The sequence below is a fragment of the Polypterus senegalus genome, chromosome 5 (genome assembly GCF_016835505.1).
Source record: "Polypterus senegalus isolate Bchr_013 chromosome 5, ASM1683550v1, whole genome shotgun sequence".
Taxonomy (NCBI): domain Eukaryota; kingdom Metazoa; phylum Chordata; class Cladistia; order Polypteriformes; family Polypteridae; genus Polypterus; species Polypterus senegalus.
In genome coordinates this window covers 122,431,079-122,450,783 of record NC_053158.1, presented here as the reverse complement: position 1 = coordinate 122,450,783, position 19,705 = coordinate 122,431,079, and the positions used below count along the sequence as shown (strand labels likewise).

At 39.9% G+C, this 19,705-nt stretch overlaps 1 protein-coding gene across 1 annotated transcript in view; it reads left to right on the top strand.

The window, feature by feature from the left end:
* The window catches only part of cntnap2a (contactin associated protein 2a), a 986,203-nt gene that overhangs the window by 560,443 nt on the left and 406,055 nt on the right, over positions 1-19,705 (top strand). Inside the window, exons 4-5 of the mRNA XM_039753312.1 lie at positions 1,666-1,869; positions 2,892-3,076. Of these exons, the coding sequence (XP_039609246.1) occupies positions 1,666-1,869; positions 2,892-3,076 (389 nt within the window). The remainder of the gene's footprint in view (positions 1-1,665; positions 1,870-2,891; positions 3,077-19,705) is intronic.

Below are 19,705 nucleotides of genomic sequence, written 5' to 3'. Positions count from 1 at the left end.
CGCCTAGTTGAAATTTACTATGCTAATGTCATATGAAAACTTGTAACAGGGCAATATTGAAAGAACCACAGATCAGATAGTATTAAGTGTCAGGGTACCAACTTAGTTAACACCTGTTTCCTAAAGTAGTCTGCACTCTCTGTAGTCATCAAGAAGGTCTTCTACAAACACATTGGTAAATGGAATTTACAAACAGGATATGTGCATCTGGGTTCTTTAGAGGAGTAAGAGTTGGAGCTCTGCTTTAAGATGTTTCCTCTGCTTTACAAGTGTTTAAATGTGACAGTGTATATTCCCAAAAAAAAGAAGTCTGACTGCATTCTCAGTACCATTGTTCACATACTGAATTGTCAGCATGGTGCTGCCAGATCTAAACACTAGAGAATCGCTCACGAACTAAATTGTCTATAGCTGCAGGTGGAAGTTGCCACCACACTTTTCATAACTGATCTTTTCCTGAATAAGGGGTGGCATTGCACATGTACTTTGTCAGCATGCCTGTGTCGATCAAACACCTGAAGCTCTGCAGTCTACTTGTGACTTTACGCTGCAGGAAGATAAGTAAATAAGTAAAGGTAAACAACAGTTGATGTAGCGTTTATATACATAACATATAAATGTTTTTCATATAAAGACCATCAAGGAACATAATTACAAACGGAACTTTGCATGATACCTTGGCGAGCTCTGTAAGCCCTTCTGTTTCATTGAAATACATGTATGTGGCAGACTCATTAGCAGAATGACAGCCAACCTGTTGCTGCATCCAAACGATACCATCTTTCTCCTTTATGCCTGGTGTAGCTGTGTTGCTCTTTTGTGTAAGTGCATATTTCTTGCGGGGAAGGCTTCTGTTCACTTTCTCCGATGTAGAACCCTCATCCTCATCTGAGTTGGCCTTTGTTATAGCATGTCTTTATTTGAAAACAACAGGGTCAGATTGTGTGAAGTTTGAATGTGACTGAGAGAATAAAACTGAATAAAAAAAAAAAAAGCTAACCTTTACAAGTACCATAAATTTACACCAGCTGTTACAAACTCAAATAAAATGTATGTTTTTATTGTATAATAATAACAATAAGAGCATCTCACTACTAACATGGTAAATATAGGAAGTATCCAGAATAGAACCTGCAACTTCTTGATTATGAGTCTGCAGTTCTTACCGCTGCATCACCCAAGTGGTTGTGTCAGCGTTGTACCCTAACCCAATTTCTTTTTATTCAGTTATATTCTTGAATAAAGGCACAGTTGTTTTGTTATACTTGTACCTTTTGTGAAACTGTTTATTTGATATTTGGACTTCGGTCTTCACACATTATAGCCTACACTTCATGTCAAAAATTTGTCATTGGTACTATAACATGAAAAAAAATTCTATTTTAGGTATGTGTTCAACATTTCCTGTAGAAAATGGCATCTTCCATCAATCAACACACAATCTTACTTTAAGTTTTATTTTACATTATGGGATTCTGAAAGGTCTTTGCTGCTTTGAGGAAGAAGCAGTTTGCTATATCTAGCAGAGGTTTATCAGGAAATTCCAGCTGTGATTTATCAGCATATGTGGCTACCATTATTCTTTTTAGTCTTAAAACCCACCACACAATGAAACTGAGGTAGAATCTGACAATCACTGAACTTTTATCTTTTCTCTTCTTTTAGGGGCTGATGTTATTAACTTCGATGGCAATGGAGTGATATCATACCGATTCAAAAATAAAAAAATGAAAACTCTGAAGGATGTCATTTCCCTCAAGTTTAAAACCTCAGAAAGTGAAGGAGTTATATTCCATGGAGAGGGACAGCAAGGAGACTACATTACTCTGGAGCTCAAGAAAGCTAAGCTGACACTGCAGCTAAATTTAGGTATTTTGAAAAGTGCTTTTGTGTTTAGAGTGTGTGTGTGTTAGAGTCTTTATTTCATTGTCTATCTCTGTTTGCCAACCCTTGTGAGATAGCTGGTAAAGGAACAGTGATGAGCAGTTTTACTGACAGAAAAATCCATGCCTTCGATTGCTGTACCTAATGGTAGGCTGACCTCTGTAAGCACAATAATTTAGTGTATAGTATAGTATCTGTAAAGTGACCTTCCTGGAGGAAAAATATTGTTTCTCTGCATGTGTAGCCACAATAACCCTTGAACATTATAATTTCTAATTATAAAGGGATTCAGCACTGATTTTGCATTTATAAATTTGTACACTGAATTGAAATAACCATGCTTAAATAAAAGCATAAATGGATGTGCATTATTACTATGTGTAAATTATTAACTACTTACATTATCCATTTTTTTACATTATACACTGGTATTTTATATGCAATACATATTTATTAAAAATGAAAGAACAAAACATACAGTCAAGACACAATGTAGTAATAAATTACTGAAAATAATGAACAAAGTACTGCAGGTTAATGTGTAGTATATTCGTAGTTTCATACAGAACCAAAAAAGAAAAAAAGATGAGATGAAAAGCTCTGATATTTCTGTGCATTAAATAAACAAATATAATAAATATTTAAAAGAATTAAGTGCATCGTAATGTCACTTCTTAAATACTGCCCTACTGTAATGTCTAACTTAATGAAGATAAATGGGAGCTTAAGTATGCCAGAGACAGAGAGAAATGGTTATCTCAGAGAGCATTTTAAGTTATTGATCACTTTTTTAAAATACATTTCCGAATAGTTGCTTTTCCATGTTAATAAATAAGCTATTTATCCACAAACTGCTCCTCTGGAAAGCACTTAGAATGTGTACTATAACTCGGTGAGTCTCTCCTTTGAACTCCCCCACCCCTGAAATTTGATTTTAACTTGAAGATAAGTTATGATCTACTTTACTTCTCCTTATGTTAAACTGAAGGCTTTCTCTGTTTCAATAGGAAGCAATCAATACGGTTCAATCTATGGCCACACATCTGTCACAACAGGAAGCCTTTTGGATGATCATCACTGGCATTCTGTTGTTATTGAGCGGTATGGGAGAAATATTAATCTGACACTGGATAGACATATGCAACACTTCAGAACCAATGGAGAATTTGATCACCTTGACTTGGATTATGAGGTAAAAATAAAATTAGTTGAAAAAAATAATGCTCCAGTGTGTACTGTATATATATTTATTTTAAAATGGTGAATTCAAGCTAAAATAGTTAAGAATTATATGTTAGTCATGATATATATCCAAACAATATAAGAAATTAGTTTGTTTATTTTGTTAGGAATTTTAACTAAAATAATAGTATTTATTTGGGAATATAAATTACATGGGCTTTAATTTCTTAGGTTAATAATTATATAATTTGATTTTACCTTTACTGACACAGCCTTTGAGAAGAATGGGACCTTCATATTCAATATTCTTAGCTTTTTTTGATGTTGTTAGTTTTATCATGTTGCATTTATATGTTACTCCTACCATGTAAAATGAGTGCCAGCTACTTTGCTATCTGCTATGAAACACATGAAGTAAAGTATATGCCAAATATCTTGTAAAATCTGTTTGTTGCTATATATTTTAATTGCACTGACAACTTGGGGATGACATTATCACTGAGACAGCAGCAATATGAGGTAACTTTGGATTACTCAAGTGAGCCACTTCATTGCCAGCTGTGAGGAAGCTTTTAAAATGGGCATGCATGCTACAGTCACATGATTCTAGTCTAGTTAAGAATCCCTTCCTTGTAAGGATCATGAACTACCTAAAAGAAAAATGAAATGAGCAAAAATTCATTGGGTCAGCACTGACAAGAATCACACAGGACTACACTGGCGCCAGGTGCACAATGAGAAAGAGCAGAGTGCTTGTAGAACAAAAAAATGACTTGTTGGGATTGATGGAGAGTCTCTAAGCTGACACTCAGTGTCTCAAATGCTGGTTATAGCATATAGTACAGGAAAGATGACAGCCAACAGATCACTACATCCACAGCTCCACACAAGGAGGTTCACCTGCCCACATATAACGGGCAGATCACACCACAGAAGTACAGCATTAAATGCATCTGCTGCACCACATGGAAGTGTAGCTCTCAGTATCTGACCGCACAGCACATAACATTCATGATGATGTGTCCTCATCACCAGCCACATGACCACAGCAGAGGAGGAGAAACTTGCTGTTTTGAAAAATTTGTAAGGACATTGCAAGGAGTTGGAAATGATTGCTAGAACAGTTGACCTCTTGAAGCATGAGCCTGGGGATAATTTAAAATTATTTGAGTTGAGCATTCTTTAAGAGTGTTTTTTCTATGCAAAATTTTATTAGTAGGATATTCAGTTCTATAAGAACTACTGCAACACAGTTGCCACCAGCCAATCAATGTTGTTCAGTCACAGGGCTGAGATCATAGGTTTGAAACTAGCAGGGGACTGTTCTGTGAAGATCTGTTGCAACTTGAATATTGTACTCTGTAATATGTATAAAGACTTATAGCATAAACACTGTACAGAAATTAATTTCACCAATATTTTTACAATAAATACATGTTGTATTTTTCTTTCCTGGGAAAGTGCTTCATTTACTATATTGTGATCACTATGTACTATCTTATGTGCAACACTTACTAAACAAAAAAAAAATGACACCATGTGCCCTCAGGGGCTATATAAACATTTGTATCTAAACTGCAGAACTTTATTAATAAATGGAGCTATTGACTTACTGATTACATGATTAAGCTCATGTGCAAGTCAGATTTAAAAGACCAGATTTGTTCTAAATCTTGGAGTTGCCACATACTCATAGACATAATATCTCTGATGCAGACACTATTGTGTATAACAATACACCAAACCCCCAGGAACAAGTCCTGGGTTCAGATACAGGGTTTTATTATCACACATACCTTACAAAGGCTTTAAAAGTGGTAGAAACATAAGTATTATTCTTCTCTCTTACTTCATGCTCCTTCCAATCCTCCAGGCAAGCTTTGTACTTCTTCCACCTAACTCCAACTCGCTTGAATGAGGTTAAGTGCTGGACGCACTTCTGGATGAAAGTCCCTGAAAGTCAGGCTCATGAATCCTGGCAGCCCCCACAGAACCCAGCAGGGCTGCCAAAAGGGCCCTGTGGGTGTCCATGTGGGAATCCTAAATCAGGGATGCTGCTATCTAACATATTGGGGGAGAACATAGCTATGTCCCATCGTCTCGCCAACTGGGATGCCAACACACTTTTCATATTGATGATATGTCCTGCCAATCTCCTGGAGAGAACTAGAAATGTTCTGTTTTTACATCACCCTGGTCTTCTGTCCAGGTAATGGACCAGCACCCATCCTGCATGGGGTGCCAGCTTATGGGCACAGTCCATCAGACTGAGCAAACCCCAAGTATACAAAAGCCCTATTTTTGTATGCTAATGATGCTGAATGGTAGACCCTAAGGAAAATGATGTTTCTGTCATGATTACCCAATGTGAGAATGGTCAAAGTAGAGAACCCCCTACCATTTCACTGAGAAAAACAAATTCCACTATGTAGGATGAGCACTTCTGGTCTAAAACTACTAAAATACCAGGGAAGAACAGATAAATCTAATAGCAGTTTGTGAAGGTACTGAAATATAGCTGACTGGATGTAATATTGTTCCCAACAGAAAAATCAAATTTTGCATTTTTTAAAACAGCACATCTTTGATGTAAAACACAAACAAACAAATTGATATTGTCAAATATGTAAGCATATGATTTTTGTAATCCAGTGAAGAGTTTAACTAGCAAAATACTATAATATGAATAAAAATGGTTTAATATTAAAGAATGTGGCATGGATATCTCTAACAAGGAAGTTTTTATTAGCACCCAAGCATATTTAATTAATTTCAATCATAATATATGGATAGATGTCAACAACTGTCTACTTTGAAGTATATTTTTTGAAGAAAAAAAATACAAAGTAAGTGACTCATGCTTCACGATCAAAGAATTTCAGCTTGATCTTATTAAAAATAGACTCCACTCTGGCTGTGCCTTAAACTATGAGCTCTGTTTGTTTTGTTTTTTTAATAAACAGAAGAAGAAATCTAGAACTCTGATACCAATCCATGTTGATCATTTTGATTATGTGAACAACATACTCAATGATTTAAGTAAGACTGATAGACAACTTGTAAAACCTTTCAGAAAAAAAAATATAATACAATTTTGTTTTTGTTTTTCACTGAGCTGTGTGACAAATTCTCAGGTAAAATGCAGGTTTAGTTAGCAAAACTTTTCACCGGCTGTTACAGACTGAAATCAAAGGCTTATACTTTTTGGGCACATACACCGTCAGCATGGCACTGCCAGATCTAAACTCTAGTGTGGCGAATTGCTCATAAACTGAAGTGACTTTAGCTGCAAGTGGAACTCACATTTTACTACGGTGCCAAGCAAAGTTGTAGTGCAGTGCAGCAATCTATTAGCCAGCGAAAGCGCTGTGAAGGAGCTACCTGTTGTTACAGTGGTTAGATAGATAGATAGATAGATAGATAGATAGATAGATAGATAGATAGATAGATAGATAGATAGATAGATAGATAGATAGATAGATAGATAGATAGATAGATACTTTATTAATCCCAAGGGGAAATTCATTGGTTATCGCTGCTCTTGAGAAAAGAATGGAAATAAACACCATCAACTCAGAGAGGGAGATGCAAGTTCGTTGTACCATGTGAACGTCACTGATTGAATAAAACTGAATAATAAAAAAGCACTAACTTTTACAAGCAGCCAAAATTTAAACTGGGTGTTACACACTCAAATCAAATGTATATTTTTATTATATTATAGTAATGATAATAGCAGCTCACTACTCAAAATGCCGAGCGACTGGTCTCAAACCTGGAACCTTTTGGTTATAATGCAGCAGTTCTTACTCCTGCACCATCCAAGAATACATATCAACTTGATATCAAATTGACATTTGAGCTTGGGTTTTTAACTCATTGACAGCAACATGTAAAGTGAATGTCTTTGGTTATATTCTTGGAAAGAAAACAAATGTGTTCATTTGATATTTGGACTAAAGTCTTCACACATTATACACTTCACATCATTATTAGTATAACACGGAAAAAGTATCTATTTTAGGTATGTGTTCAGCATTTCTTACCTTGCATTTCGTGTCATCCTACACTTGCACAAATCTTTGTAGACACAGAACACACTTGAAATGTATGTATTCCAAATAACGATATATTACTTACCCTATACAACTTTAGGCACCTCACACCACAATAAAGAGACTTGAGCTGGGAGAACATCAGCTCTGTCGGGTTGGGGGGGGATGTGGTGGGGGTTGGAATGGGATAGCAGGCTGCATGCTGCTTATGCTGAATGACACATTTGCAAAACAAAAGACACTGATGAGGAGTGGTGCAAAGGAGTTTAAGGTGACCCAGAATTACAAATTTTCATAGGCTTCAGGAATTCTAGTCTTAAAGTTTGTCTGGGTCAAGGCAGACACCCCAAGCCTCTTCTATCCAATGTCATCTGATCGACTATGTCAACACATGTAGAGGTCAAGCATCTCAATTTTATGCGAATGGAAAGTCTAGCAAAAATTACCACTTTGCTATGTTTAAAGCTATGACCTTTCTTTGAATCCTGTGTCTACAAAAACTTTTCTTCTTCTCTGCTAAAAGTGTCCGTCTGCTCCTCTGTGTTCTGCAGAAATTGAGGGGGATGGTGTTTCCAGATGCAGAGGGAGAAGAGGAGGGTAAAGATAGTGGAAGTGAGGGTAGGAACTTTGAAATGGCGTAGGGGCTATTCTGAAGGAACAGTATGTCAAACAGAGTGATGATTATGTTAATTATGTTATGTTATTAAGTTGGAAATTGAAGGTGAGATGGTGAATGTTGTTAGTGCATATACCCTGCAAGTTAGGTGTGCAATGAATGAGAAAGAAAATTTCTGCAGTGAGTTGGATGAAGTGGTGAAGAGTGTACCCATGGGAGAGAGAGTGGTGATTAAAGCAGATTTCAACTAACATGTTGGTGAAGGGATTTGTTGAGGTGATGGGTGGGTATGGTGTCAAGGAGAGGAATGCAGAGATATGCTCTAGAGAGGAGAGGGATAAAGGTCAGTAGGAACAAGACAGAATACATGTGCAAGAATGAAAGGGAGGTCAGAGGAATGGTGAGGATACTGGGAGTAGAGCTGGCAAAGGTACAGAGTTATGGGGAGTATAGAAGAGTGGGCAGGCATGGTGGGGTGGGTGTAGAAGAGTGTCAGGAGTGATTTATGACAGACGGGTACCAGCAAGAGTGAAATGGAAGGTCTTTATGACAGTAGTGAGACCAGCTACTTTATATGAGTTGGACATGGTGGCACTGACCAAAAACCAGGAGACAAAGCTGGAAGTAGCAGAGTTAAAAATGTTAAGATTTGCATTGCATGTGACAAGGATGGACAGGATTAGAAATCAGTACACTAGAGGCTCACCTCAGGTTGGGCAGTTGGGAGATGAAGTCAGAGAGGTGAGATTGTATTGGTTTGGATATGTGCAATGGAGAGATGCTGGGTATATTGGGAGAAGGATGTTAAGGATGGAGCTGCCAAGTAAGAGGAAAAGAGGAAAGCCTAAAAGAAGTTTTATGAATGTGGTGAGAGAAGATATGAGGGTCATGGGTGTAATGGAGCTAGATGCAAAGGACAGGAAGATATGGAACAAGATGATCCACTGTGGCGACCTCTTTGGGAGCAGCCAAAAAAAGAAGACAACGAAAACTAACACTTCCTGTTTTTGTAGTTTAGACAGCCTGTTTTTTACAGACATCCAAAGTTTAACAAAACAAAAAACCTAAAGAAAAGAGTGTACAGTTTAACATTACAAAATCTTATCTATGCCTTTAACAAATGAGTTTAACTTTCTTCACTGCTACTCTATTATCCTGATTAAAAAAAGGAAATTACATACATTGTTTTTTCATAACGATGTAGCATCTGGCAAAACACACTTTTACCTCAGTGCTTTCAACTGAATCCATTAATTTCCTCAAGGTTACTAATGGCTTAAATTATCCCAAAATAACTGCAAAGACTTTGAAGTTCTATAAGCATGCAAATAAATTCTTTAAATATATATTGTGGCGAGCAGGTGGAGGCGCTACCTAGCCTGGACGCCTGGAAGGACCGGAAGAGGGACTAAACCTCCTCCAGACCATGAGAGGGCAGCCGCCCTGGTTGGTATGGGGACCACGGGAACAGAGCATGGAAGCACAACCCTATAGGAGCCTGTGGTCACCGCCAGAGGGTGCCCAGATGCCCTGAAAAGCCCTGGACGTCAGCACTTCCGCCACACCCGTAGGTGCTGGGGGAAGGAAAACCAGGGACACCTGGAGTGCTTCCGGGGTGCTCGTGTGGATACGAAGCCTGGAGGAGAGGAGTGGAGGCGGTAAAGAGAGACATTGGAGAAAGAGGCCTGAACTATGGGTGATTGGTGCAGGGGCACTGGGTTGTCTGCTTTGGGACATTATAAATAGTAAAATATGAATAAACCGTGTGTGGTGTTTAACCTTTGGTATCTGTCTGTCTGTGTCCGGGCTGTTTCCCACAATATGTTAAATGTCATTAAAATTAATAAATGCTTGAAATCACAATACAGAGCCAGATCCTGCAATCATTACTAGAAACTGTAACAAGATATGCTTGAAAAATGTTCAGACAGACGTTGGAGAGGTTATTCCTGCACTTGAAAAAGAAAACCAGAAAATTTAGAACTGCATTAGTTAGAAAGAAAGGAAGTAGAGGAAAGACCTCACTAAATCAATAACAATGAAGCTTGCAAAGAAAGCAGATGGGACAGAATGTGCAGCTGTTGAGAGATTGGTTTGATTTCAAATAGATCTAACATAATGCTCAAGGTAGTTCTGAAAATGTTATAAAGGAAGTTAAGCTTTTCAACAGTATTCTGGAAATATTTCAGAATGAGAAGCAATAACTGTAATGAGGATTTATTGTGAAAGACACTAGAGCTTGATTAAAAGCTTCTCCTATGCTTTTTGGATTTTGTGTAAGCTTTTTATGAAATAAAGCAAAAGAAACAAATGAAACTCTTATAGAAGTGATGTGTGTTCAATGAGTTTTTTCTCATTACAGCAAAGCAAAAAATTCACCCAGAGCAGAACATGCACCACAGGTTATGAAATTTCAGGACCAGAAGTAATTCCTCAAATTTTTCTGATGTTAAAATAAAGAGTACATAAAGAGAAAAGAAAATAAAGAGTAAAATAAAAAAGTATATTTATAAAATAAAGTATTTGTCTCTTTATATTTTTTTTTTGTTATTTATAATTATTTTGTAATTAGTCATTAATGCTTATTGTTTCAATTCTCAATTAAAAAAAAAAACTGATATATATTTCAAATGGCTTGTTATTCCCTACCATAGGAGCTTATGATATGTATTCTTATAGCCAAAAATCCCATGAATCCAGATATCTCAAAAATGTATGTGTTTATTTTGAAATAATAAAGATCACACAAGAAGCTATTTAAAAGGGGAGAACTTAAAGACGGTAGTGTTTAATCATGGAATGGCTTTGGGGTGTCCCTATCCTAAAACATATTCTTTTTCCCACACCCATTATTCTTTGTATTGTAAATACACACATACACTCACTGGCCACTTTATTAGGTACACCTGTCCAACTGCTTGATCAGTCAGTCACATGGCTGCAACTCAATGCATTTAGGCATGTAGACATTGTTAAGATGACCTGCTGAAGTTCAAACCAAGCATCAGAATGGGGAAAAAAGTGATTTAAGTGAAGTTGAATGTGGTGTGGTTGTTGCTGGACTGAGTATTTCAGAAACTGCTGATCTACTCGGATTTTCATGCACAACTATCTCTAGGGTTTACAGAGAATAGTCCAAAAAAGGGAAAATATCCAGTAAGCGCAGTTTCCTGTGCAAAAATAATTTGTTGATGCCAGAGGTCAGAGGAGAATGGCCAGACTGGTTCGACCTGATAGAAAAGCAACAGTAACTCAAATAACCACTGCAGAAGAGCATCTCTAAAAACACAACACATTGAACTCTGATGCAGATGGGTTACCTCAGCAGGATACCAAACTTGGTGCCGCTCCTTTCAGCTGAGGACATGCAACTGAGGCTACAATTTCCAAGTGCTCTCCAAAATTGGACGTTAGGAGATTTTGAAAAATGTTGCCTGGTCTGATGAGTCTTTGTTCCTTCTGCGGCATTCAGATAGTAGGGTCAAAATGTGGCACAAACAACATTAAAATCATGGATCCATCTTACATTGTATCAACGGTTCAGACTGCTGGTGGTGATATAATGACGTATGTATTTTCTTGGAACACTTTCGACCCATTAGTACCAAATGAACATCATTTAAATGCCACAGCCTACCTTAGTATTGTTGCTGACCATATCCCTCCCTTTATAACCACAGTGTACCCATGTTCTGTTGGCTCCGTCCAGCAGGATAATGCACCTTCTCACAAAGCTCAAAACATCTCAAACTGGTTTCTTGAACATGACAATGAGTTCACTGTACTCAAATGGCTTCCACAGTCCCCAGATCTCAATCTAGTAGAGTACCTTTGAAATGTTGAGGAGCAGGAGATTTGCATTATGGATGTGCAGTGACAAATCTGCAGGAACTGTGTGATGCTAAAATGTCAATATGGACCAAAATCACTGATGAATGTTTTTGAAACCTTGAAGAATTATGGCAGTTCTAAAGGTACAAGAGAGTCCAACATAGTACTAGCATATGTACCTAATAAAGTGGCAAATGAGTGTATGTTCTCTACCCTGACTCTGCTCTTGCGCTTACCTGTCTGAAGAAGAGATACATTTATTTAAAGTATAATAAAATATCCCTTTCCAGCTGAGTTATGGAAAGTGAGTTAGGTTTCTCCCAACTAGGCAGTATAAAATGAAAATTGAGCAATTGTAGTGTAAGATATAACATTAGAACGTTCATGAAAGAATGAGGTCTTAATGTGAATGTTGCTATTAGAGGATCTGGAGAATCCAAAACTGTTTGACAAATAAACAGTTGTTTCGCCCAATATCATCTGAGTATATTACATTCCTAAAATATATGACCTATCAAGGCAAGTACCTGATAACATGATTCATACTTCAGATGTTGATATATTTTAAATAGTATTAGCCAGGACAATGCTACAATTTTTAACTGAACTACACAATACGTTGTGCAAATAGATGACAGGAGTATCATTTCAATGGCTGAGCTGCATTAAATGTCTGAAATTCAGATTAAAGATCTATTCTCAGTGTTTCCTAGGATCATCTAGGGGCACACTCTTTAAAATTATTTGTTAGAATCTGAAAGTGCTAACTATATATTAATCTTTAGAAGATGGTATCATGGTTTAAACAATGTTTTTTAATTAAAAGAATATAAAAAAATCAAAATTGTACATCTTGATGGCTACTGTGTTGCTGAGTGATTGTGTATGTGTGCAATCCAGTTCCAAAAACTGTAAAATATATATATATATATTGTCAGGGATGCCAGGGGCAACGACCCGGCCGGGATGCCGTGAGGGACCGGATGTGGGTCTAAGCCCACCCTGGATCACATGGGGGCCGCCTTCCTGGTTGCTCTGGGGGCCATGGGTACAGGGCATGGAAGCTCCACCCTGTAGGGGCCCGTGGTCACCGCCAGGAGGCGCCCCAATGCCCTAGGGACCTGTTACCCCAGCACTTCCGCCACACCAGGAAGTGCTGGGGGGAAGATTTAGGACGGCACCCGGAGAGCTGCCGGGAGGACAGCCGGCACTTCCGCCACGCTGGGGCGTGGCCAGAGTAGGAATGCCGAGAACACCTGGGGCTCATCCGGGGACTGTTTAAAAGGGGCCGTCTCCATTCATTCATGGAAGGAGGACAAGGCAGAAGAGAGTGGAGGCGGCCTGAGAAGAAGGCATTGTGGCCAGGACTGAGTGTCATTTTGGGGTTTGTGCACTTTATGGACTTTGGATTGGGTCTAAGTGACCATTATTATATTTGTAAATATTGTAAATAAACGTGTGGTGGTATTTTAACAACATGTCCGCCTGTCTGTGTCTGGGCTGCGTCCACAATATATATATATACAGTGGGATGCAAAAGTTTGGGCAACCTTGTTAATAGTCATTATTTTCCTGTATAAATCATTGGTTGTTACAATAAAAAATGTCAGTTAAATATATCATATAGGAGACACACACAGTGATATTTGAGAAGTAAAATGAAGTTTTATTGGATTTACAGAAAATGTGCAATAATTGTTCAAACAAAATCAGGCAGGTGCATAAATTTGGGCACCGTTGTCATTTTATTGATTCCAAAACTTTTAGAACTAATTATTGGAAGTCAAATTGGCTTGGTAAGATCAGTGACCCCTGACCTACATACACAGGTGAATCCTATAATGACAAAGAGTATTTAAGGGGGTCAATTGTAAGTTTCCCTCCTCCTTTAATTTTCTCTGAAGAGTAGCATTATGGGGGTCACAAAACAACTCTCAAATGACCTGAAGACAAAGATTGTTCACCATCATGGTTTAGGGGAAGGATACAGAAAGCTGTCTCAGAGATTTCCGCTGTCTGTTTCCACAGTTAGGAACATATTGAGGAAATGGAAGACCACAGGTTCAGTTCAAGTTAAGGCTCGAAGTGGCAGACCAAGAAAGATTTTGAATAGACAGAAGCAACGAATGATGAGAACAGTCAGAGTCAACCCACAGTCCAGCACCAAAGACCTACAACATCATCTTGCAACAGATGGAGTCACTGTGCATCGTTCAACCATTCGGCGCACTTTACACAAGGAGATGCTGTATGCGAGAGTGATGCAGAGGAAGCCTTTTCTCCGCCCACAGCACAAACAGAGCCACTTGAGGTATGCTCAAGCACATTTGGACAAGCCAGCTTCATTTTGGAATAAGGTGCTGTGGACTGATGAAACTAAAATTGAGTTATTTGGGCATAACAAGGGGCGTTATGCATGGAGGAAAAAGAACACAGCATTCCAAGATAAACACCTGCTACCTACAGTAAAATATGATGGTGGTTCCATCATGCTGTGGGGCTGTGTGGCCAGTGCAGGGACTGGGAATCTTGTCAAAGTTGAGGGACGCATGGATTCCACTCAGTATCAGCAGATTCTGGAGACCAATGTCCAGGAATCAGTGACAAAGCTGAAGCTGCACCGGGGCTGGATCTTTCAACAAGACAATGACCCGAAACACTGCTCAAAATCCACTAAGGCATTCATGCAGAGGAACAAGTACAATGTTCTGGAATGGCCATCTCAGTCCCGAGACCTGAATATAATTGAAAATCTGTGGTGTGAGTTAAAGAGAGCTGTCCATGCTCAGAAGCCATCAAATCTGAATGAACTAGAGATGTTTTTGTAAAGCGGAATGGTCCAAAATACCTTCAACTACAATCCAGACTCTCATTGGAACCTACAGGAAGCGTTTAGAGGCTGTAATTTCTGCAAAAGGTGGATCTACTAAATATTGATTTCATTTCTTTTTTGTGGTGCCCAAATTTATGCACCTGTCTGATTTTGTTTGAACAATTATTGCACACTTTCTGGGGTTTCCGGCCCCGTATATTGCAGACAATCCACAATATTGCAAAAGAAACAGGTCAAAATATAAACAAAATAGTTCATATGCGCGACGCCCTTCAGAGGCGTCGGCGGCCATTTTATAGAGGAGGAGCCGGAAGTGGAGGAATGCTGGGAAGGAACCGTGAGGGAGGATGGGACTGCTGACGTCAGGAAAGATGGCGGAGGAAGGGCGGAAGTGGACGTACTGCGGGCAGGCTATGATGGCGAAGCGTCTCTTTTTCTGGAAGACAAAGGAGAAAGGTTAGTCCCCCGCCACGTCTTTCGAATCGCTTTAAGATCTGTCCGCGGCCTCCTACTCGTGCATGCGTGACAATATATATATATATATATATATATATATATAGTGGTCTTTAAAGGTCCAGATAACATGTGATTTCAATGAACTAAGTACTATATATAGCAGGGGTCCCCAACTCCGGTCCTGGAGAGCCCCAGTGGCTACAGGTTTTCATTTGAACAGTTTTCTAAATTAGTAACTTGTTTTTGCTCCTAACTAACTTCTTTTAAATTATTTTATTTGACTTGCTCTTGAAGACTCAGGTCCCTTAATTGTTTATTTTTCCTTAATTAGCAGCCAAACAATAATGGGTACAAAAGGAAACAATACATTGTGAGGTTTCTGAACTCCTTTAAGACCATCCCCCCCAATGGGATAGCACGCTTCAACGTGACTACCGCATCTGTGGAGGACGTCTTGTCTGTTGTTGAGGCTACCACAGGTTTTCAACGCAGCAGCAGAGTGCCACGGAAACAACTATGAGACAATTGAGATTGCGCTGATGGGTGATGCAAAGGAAATTATAAATGCAGGCAACAGTATAACTTGACCACTGACCTGGTCCCGACTATGCCCATTTGTTGTGTCTGTGTATAGGAGAATGGTAGCTCCCACTGCAATAAACAACCCTGGTGTTCCTGTTTCAAGTTTAATAAAGCTCTTTTTGCTGAAGTACTGAAACTCAGCCTCGCTGGGACAGGGTAACCTGACTGACTATCGTGGCCCCTTTTTAACTGGGGAGGCCCTACAGGTTGTGTGAAATCTCCCACCCGAAAGATTCAATAATTATGACTTCTTGAAGCAACAGATCCTCATCCGCACTGCTGCAAACCCAGTGGTCAAGGGGTGCCAGTTTCGTCTGTGGTATATTGATCCGGACTGACCCATTCAAGGACAGATCCAGGGCTTAGTGGACCTGATTCAATGGAAGAGATGCTTTCAAGCACATTGTGGAGAAGCTCACTATTGATACAGTCCTGTCAGGGATAGAAAAAAGCCTTTGTGATGAAATGCTACAGAACAACATATACTCCCTGCTAGATCTGACCAGCAGACTAGAGGGTGCACAAACCACCTGAAAACAACGGGGCTACCCAGGCATGACCCCACTTTCAATCCAGCCAACATAGACCTCCAGAGTCACCAGTGCCACAGGTGGAAGATGCCATAGTGGGAACACCACAGTGCGGACTGAACGTAGCTGTTTTCGTTGTGATCAACCGGGACATCTAAATCAGGAGTGCCACCTCCCATCTGCACAAACAATGGCTATCAATCTGGCCCAGGTATGTGGCTCGCAAGTTTCCTCCAAGATGTTAAAGGAGAACAATTTTAACGTCTCTATTATGGCACTGTTGGATTCTGGTAGAAAACTCTGCGTAATCCGCCGTGACTTGCTCCAGCATACCCCTTATAAGACCACAGACAAGGTGAACATCCACTGCATCCATGGGGACATTAAAACATATGAGACTATATTACTCCCTCTGAAATTTAAAGGGAAGAACTTTAAGGTTTGGACTGCTATATCAAACACCTCACCCTGGCCACTCCTAATAGGAAAAAGAAATGCCTTCCTCCTTAGTGGATAGAGAGGGGTTTACCGCAGACAATGTCAGTCAAGGAACCAGGTTTGAAATTGAACTGGAGTTGTCCAGCGAGGTGGGGGACAAATCCTCAAGTGAAGACCTGGGACAGCTGGCAGACTTTTCCACGCCGTTGTGTGCACCAACAGCCTTCCTAGAATGGACACTCAATACAGACTCGGACAAAAACGAAGTAGCAGTGGGATGTGAATGCAATGCTGCATTGAACATGGAGGAAGCAGAGACTGCCATCCAGACGGAGTCTGCTCGACTGCAACAAGCCAATAGCACCTTGTAATTCTGCATTCACAGAAGCCCACGTCACAAATGACTCTTACTATCTGGAGAGAGAGGACCCAAATTTTAAAACACCACATTTTTACTTAAGGATGGTTTTCTGTATTGGGTGGTTTCTGATTGGATGGGTGATGGGCGTATCGAGCAGCTGGTAGTGCCAAGTGAGCATATGGAGAAAGTTTTAAAAATTGCTCACAGTTATGTTTTGGGGGGTCACCTTGGTGCAGAAAAGACGAGGAAACATATTTCGAAACACTTTTATTGGGTGAATATAGGCCGGGATGTGGAGCAGTTTTGTAAGGCCGGTCCTGATTGTCAAATAGTTTCTGCTTACAGACCTGCCAGATCACCCCTTGTACCAATGCCTGTTTTACACGTCCCCATTAAAAGGGTGGGATTAGATATTGTTGGTCCGCTTCCAAAATTAAAAGTGGCTGTCAGTATATGCTTGTGTTAGTTGATTACACCACAAGATACCCAGAAGTGGCCAGGCTGTGGTGAGCAGACATCTCCTCTGTTGCAAAAGCACTCTCAGAAATGTTTATGCATATTGGTATCCCTCGCAAGATTTTGACTGATCAGGGCAGTCCCTGTATGTCTTCCATTACGAACCAACTATGCGAAAGCTTTGCAATTTAAGCAGTTACACTCCACGGTTTATAATTCGCAGATGAATGGCCTGACTGAATGATTCAATAAACCCTTAAACCGATAAATCGACGAGTTGTCCATGGTGACCTGATCTCGTGGGATCCAGTGGTGCCCTTCTTCCTGTTTGCTGTTAGGGAACCTCTGCAGGCGTCCACTGGGCTGAGCTTTTTCGAGCTATTCTTTGGCCACTGAACACGCAGTGTTTTAGACATTTTTCGAGAAGAGTAGACAGGGTCACCTTGAGGTTAACCCTAACAAGTGCAGGCTGGATATATTTGAATCCCATTATCTGGAATATTCCATGGGGAAAGGTTTGCTCAAGCCTCAAATGGACAAGGGGAGGGAGGTGCTTGCATATCCATTTCCTGAAACACTAAGGCAGGTTTGTGCCTTCCTCTGGCTCATGGGGTACTACAGGCAGTTAATTCCAAACTTTGTGCCTTGGGCCACCCCTGTCACTGACTTGACAAAGGGCTGAAAGAATCGTAGTATTTTCTGGCCCGACTCTTAAGAGTCTTCTTGGACCTAAAAGCTGATTTCTTATTGTTCCCAGTTCTGCACAATCCAGACTTTTAGAAGGAATTTATTCTGCAAATGGATGAGAGCACTTACAGTTTAGGAGCGGTCCACTCATAAGGGGAAGAACACCACATCACATTTCTCAGCAGAAAACTGCTTCCCAGGGAGTGTAATTATTTGACTATTGAAAAGGAGTACTTGGCAATTAAGTAGGTGGTGGAGGCCCTCCGTTACAATTTCTGGGGACGGCGGTTTACCCTGGTGGCTGACCATGCCCCGCTTCCTTGGCTGTACAAATAGACGGATACGATGCCCAGCTTACTCGGTGGTCTGTTAGCTTGCAGGCTTTCGCTTTTAATGTTTGCTACCGTCCTGGGACTGTACACACCAATGCTGACGTTCTCTCCCACAAAGCTTATGGGGTGTGAGGTCTCTGAACTCTTTTAGGATCTCCCCCCGAGATCACACTATATGCACCTATTGACAATGGGTGATGCAAGGGACATAATTGCAGGGAACAGTATAACTTGGCCATTGACCCGGCCCTGACTATGCCCGTTTGCTGTTTCTGTATAGGAGAGTAGTAGCTCCTGCTGAAATAAATAACCCTGCTGTTCCTGTTTCAAGTTGAATAAAGCTGGTTTTGCTAAAGTACTGAATTGGGGTGCAAGACAGTGACTCACGCGTCCCAACATGACCAGCAAAACCTAACCAACATTGTGAATCATATAATATCTGAAAATAAAGAAAGGTGAAGGTCTCAGGAATGCTCATCTGCTCAAGTCCCCAAAACATTTTAGCAGTGCTCTTAGAAAAGAGAAAATCAACAATTTTGGAAATGTATGCTAGTGCACAACGAGCGTAGCAACAAGCCAAGGACTTAAAGAATGGGTTTAACACTAGAATTACCAAAGCCTACAAGAAAACTCTTAAATCCGGCCCACCTTAAATCCACTTGCACATCTCCATTCAGCGTCTTTTGTCTTGTAAATGTGTTGATAATCCCAAGCAATAAGCCTGCTATACCATCCCCCCCACTGGCAGAGAAACTGCAAAAACCTCTCCAAAATGAAGCCTTGTTTATCAGTGAGTCAGATACCTAGGCTAAAAAATATATCGTTATTCGGAACACATGCATTTCATATGTGTTCCATGTCCATAAAGATCTGTGTAAGTGTAGGATGACAGAAATGTTAAACACATATGGAAAAGACAAAATTTTTCCATGTTTTAGTACTAACGACAAAATGTAGACATGAAGTGTAATGCCACGAAAAATACCTGCTGACAGTTTAGTACGTGAGCAATGGTACGAGAATGCAGTTAGACTTTTTTTGAGCACATACAGTTAGCACATACACATACAGATAGTGTTTAGATCTGGATGGTGTAGCGTTGGCGAGCTCTGTGAGCTGTGCGGTTTCTTGGAAGGCCAGGTGATTGGCAGGATGACGCCGGACTTTCGCCTTTATGCCTGGTGCAGCTGCGTTGTTCTTATATGTGAGTAGACGTTTCTTGCAGGGAGGGCTTCTGTTTACTCCGATCTGAGTTCACCTCTGTTATAGCACGTCTTTATTTGAAAACAGCAGTGTCAGATCGGGTCAGTGTGAACACGACTGAGAAAATAAAACTGAATAAAAAAACGATAACTTTGACAAGCACTATAAATTTACAGCAGTTGTTACAGACGTAAATCAAATGTATGTTTTTATTGTATAATCTCTACTCATAACGATAAACTTGAGAAGCTGCCAGTAT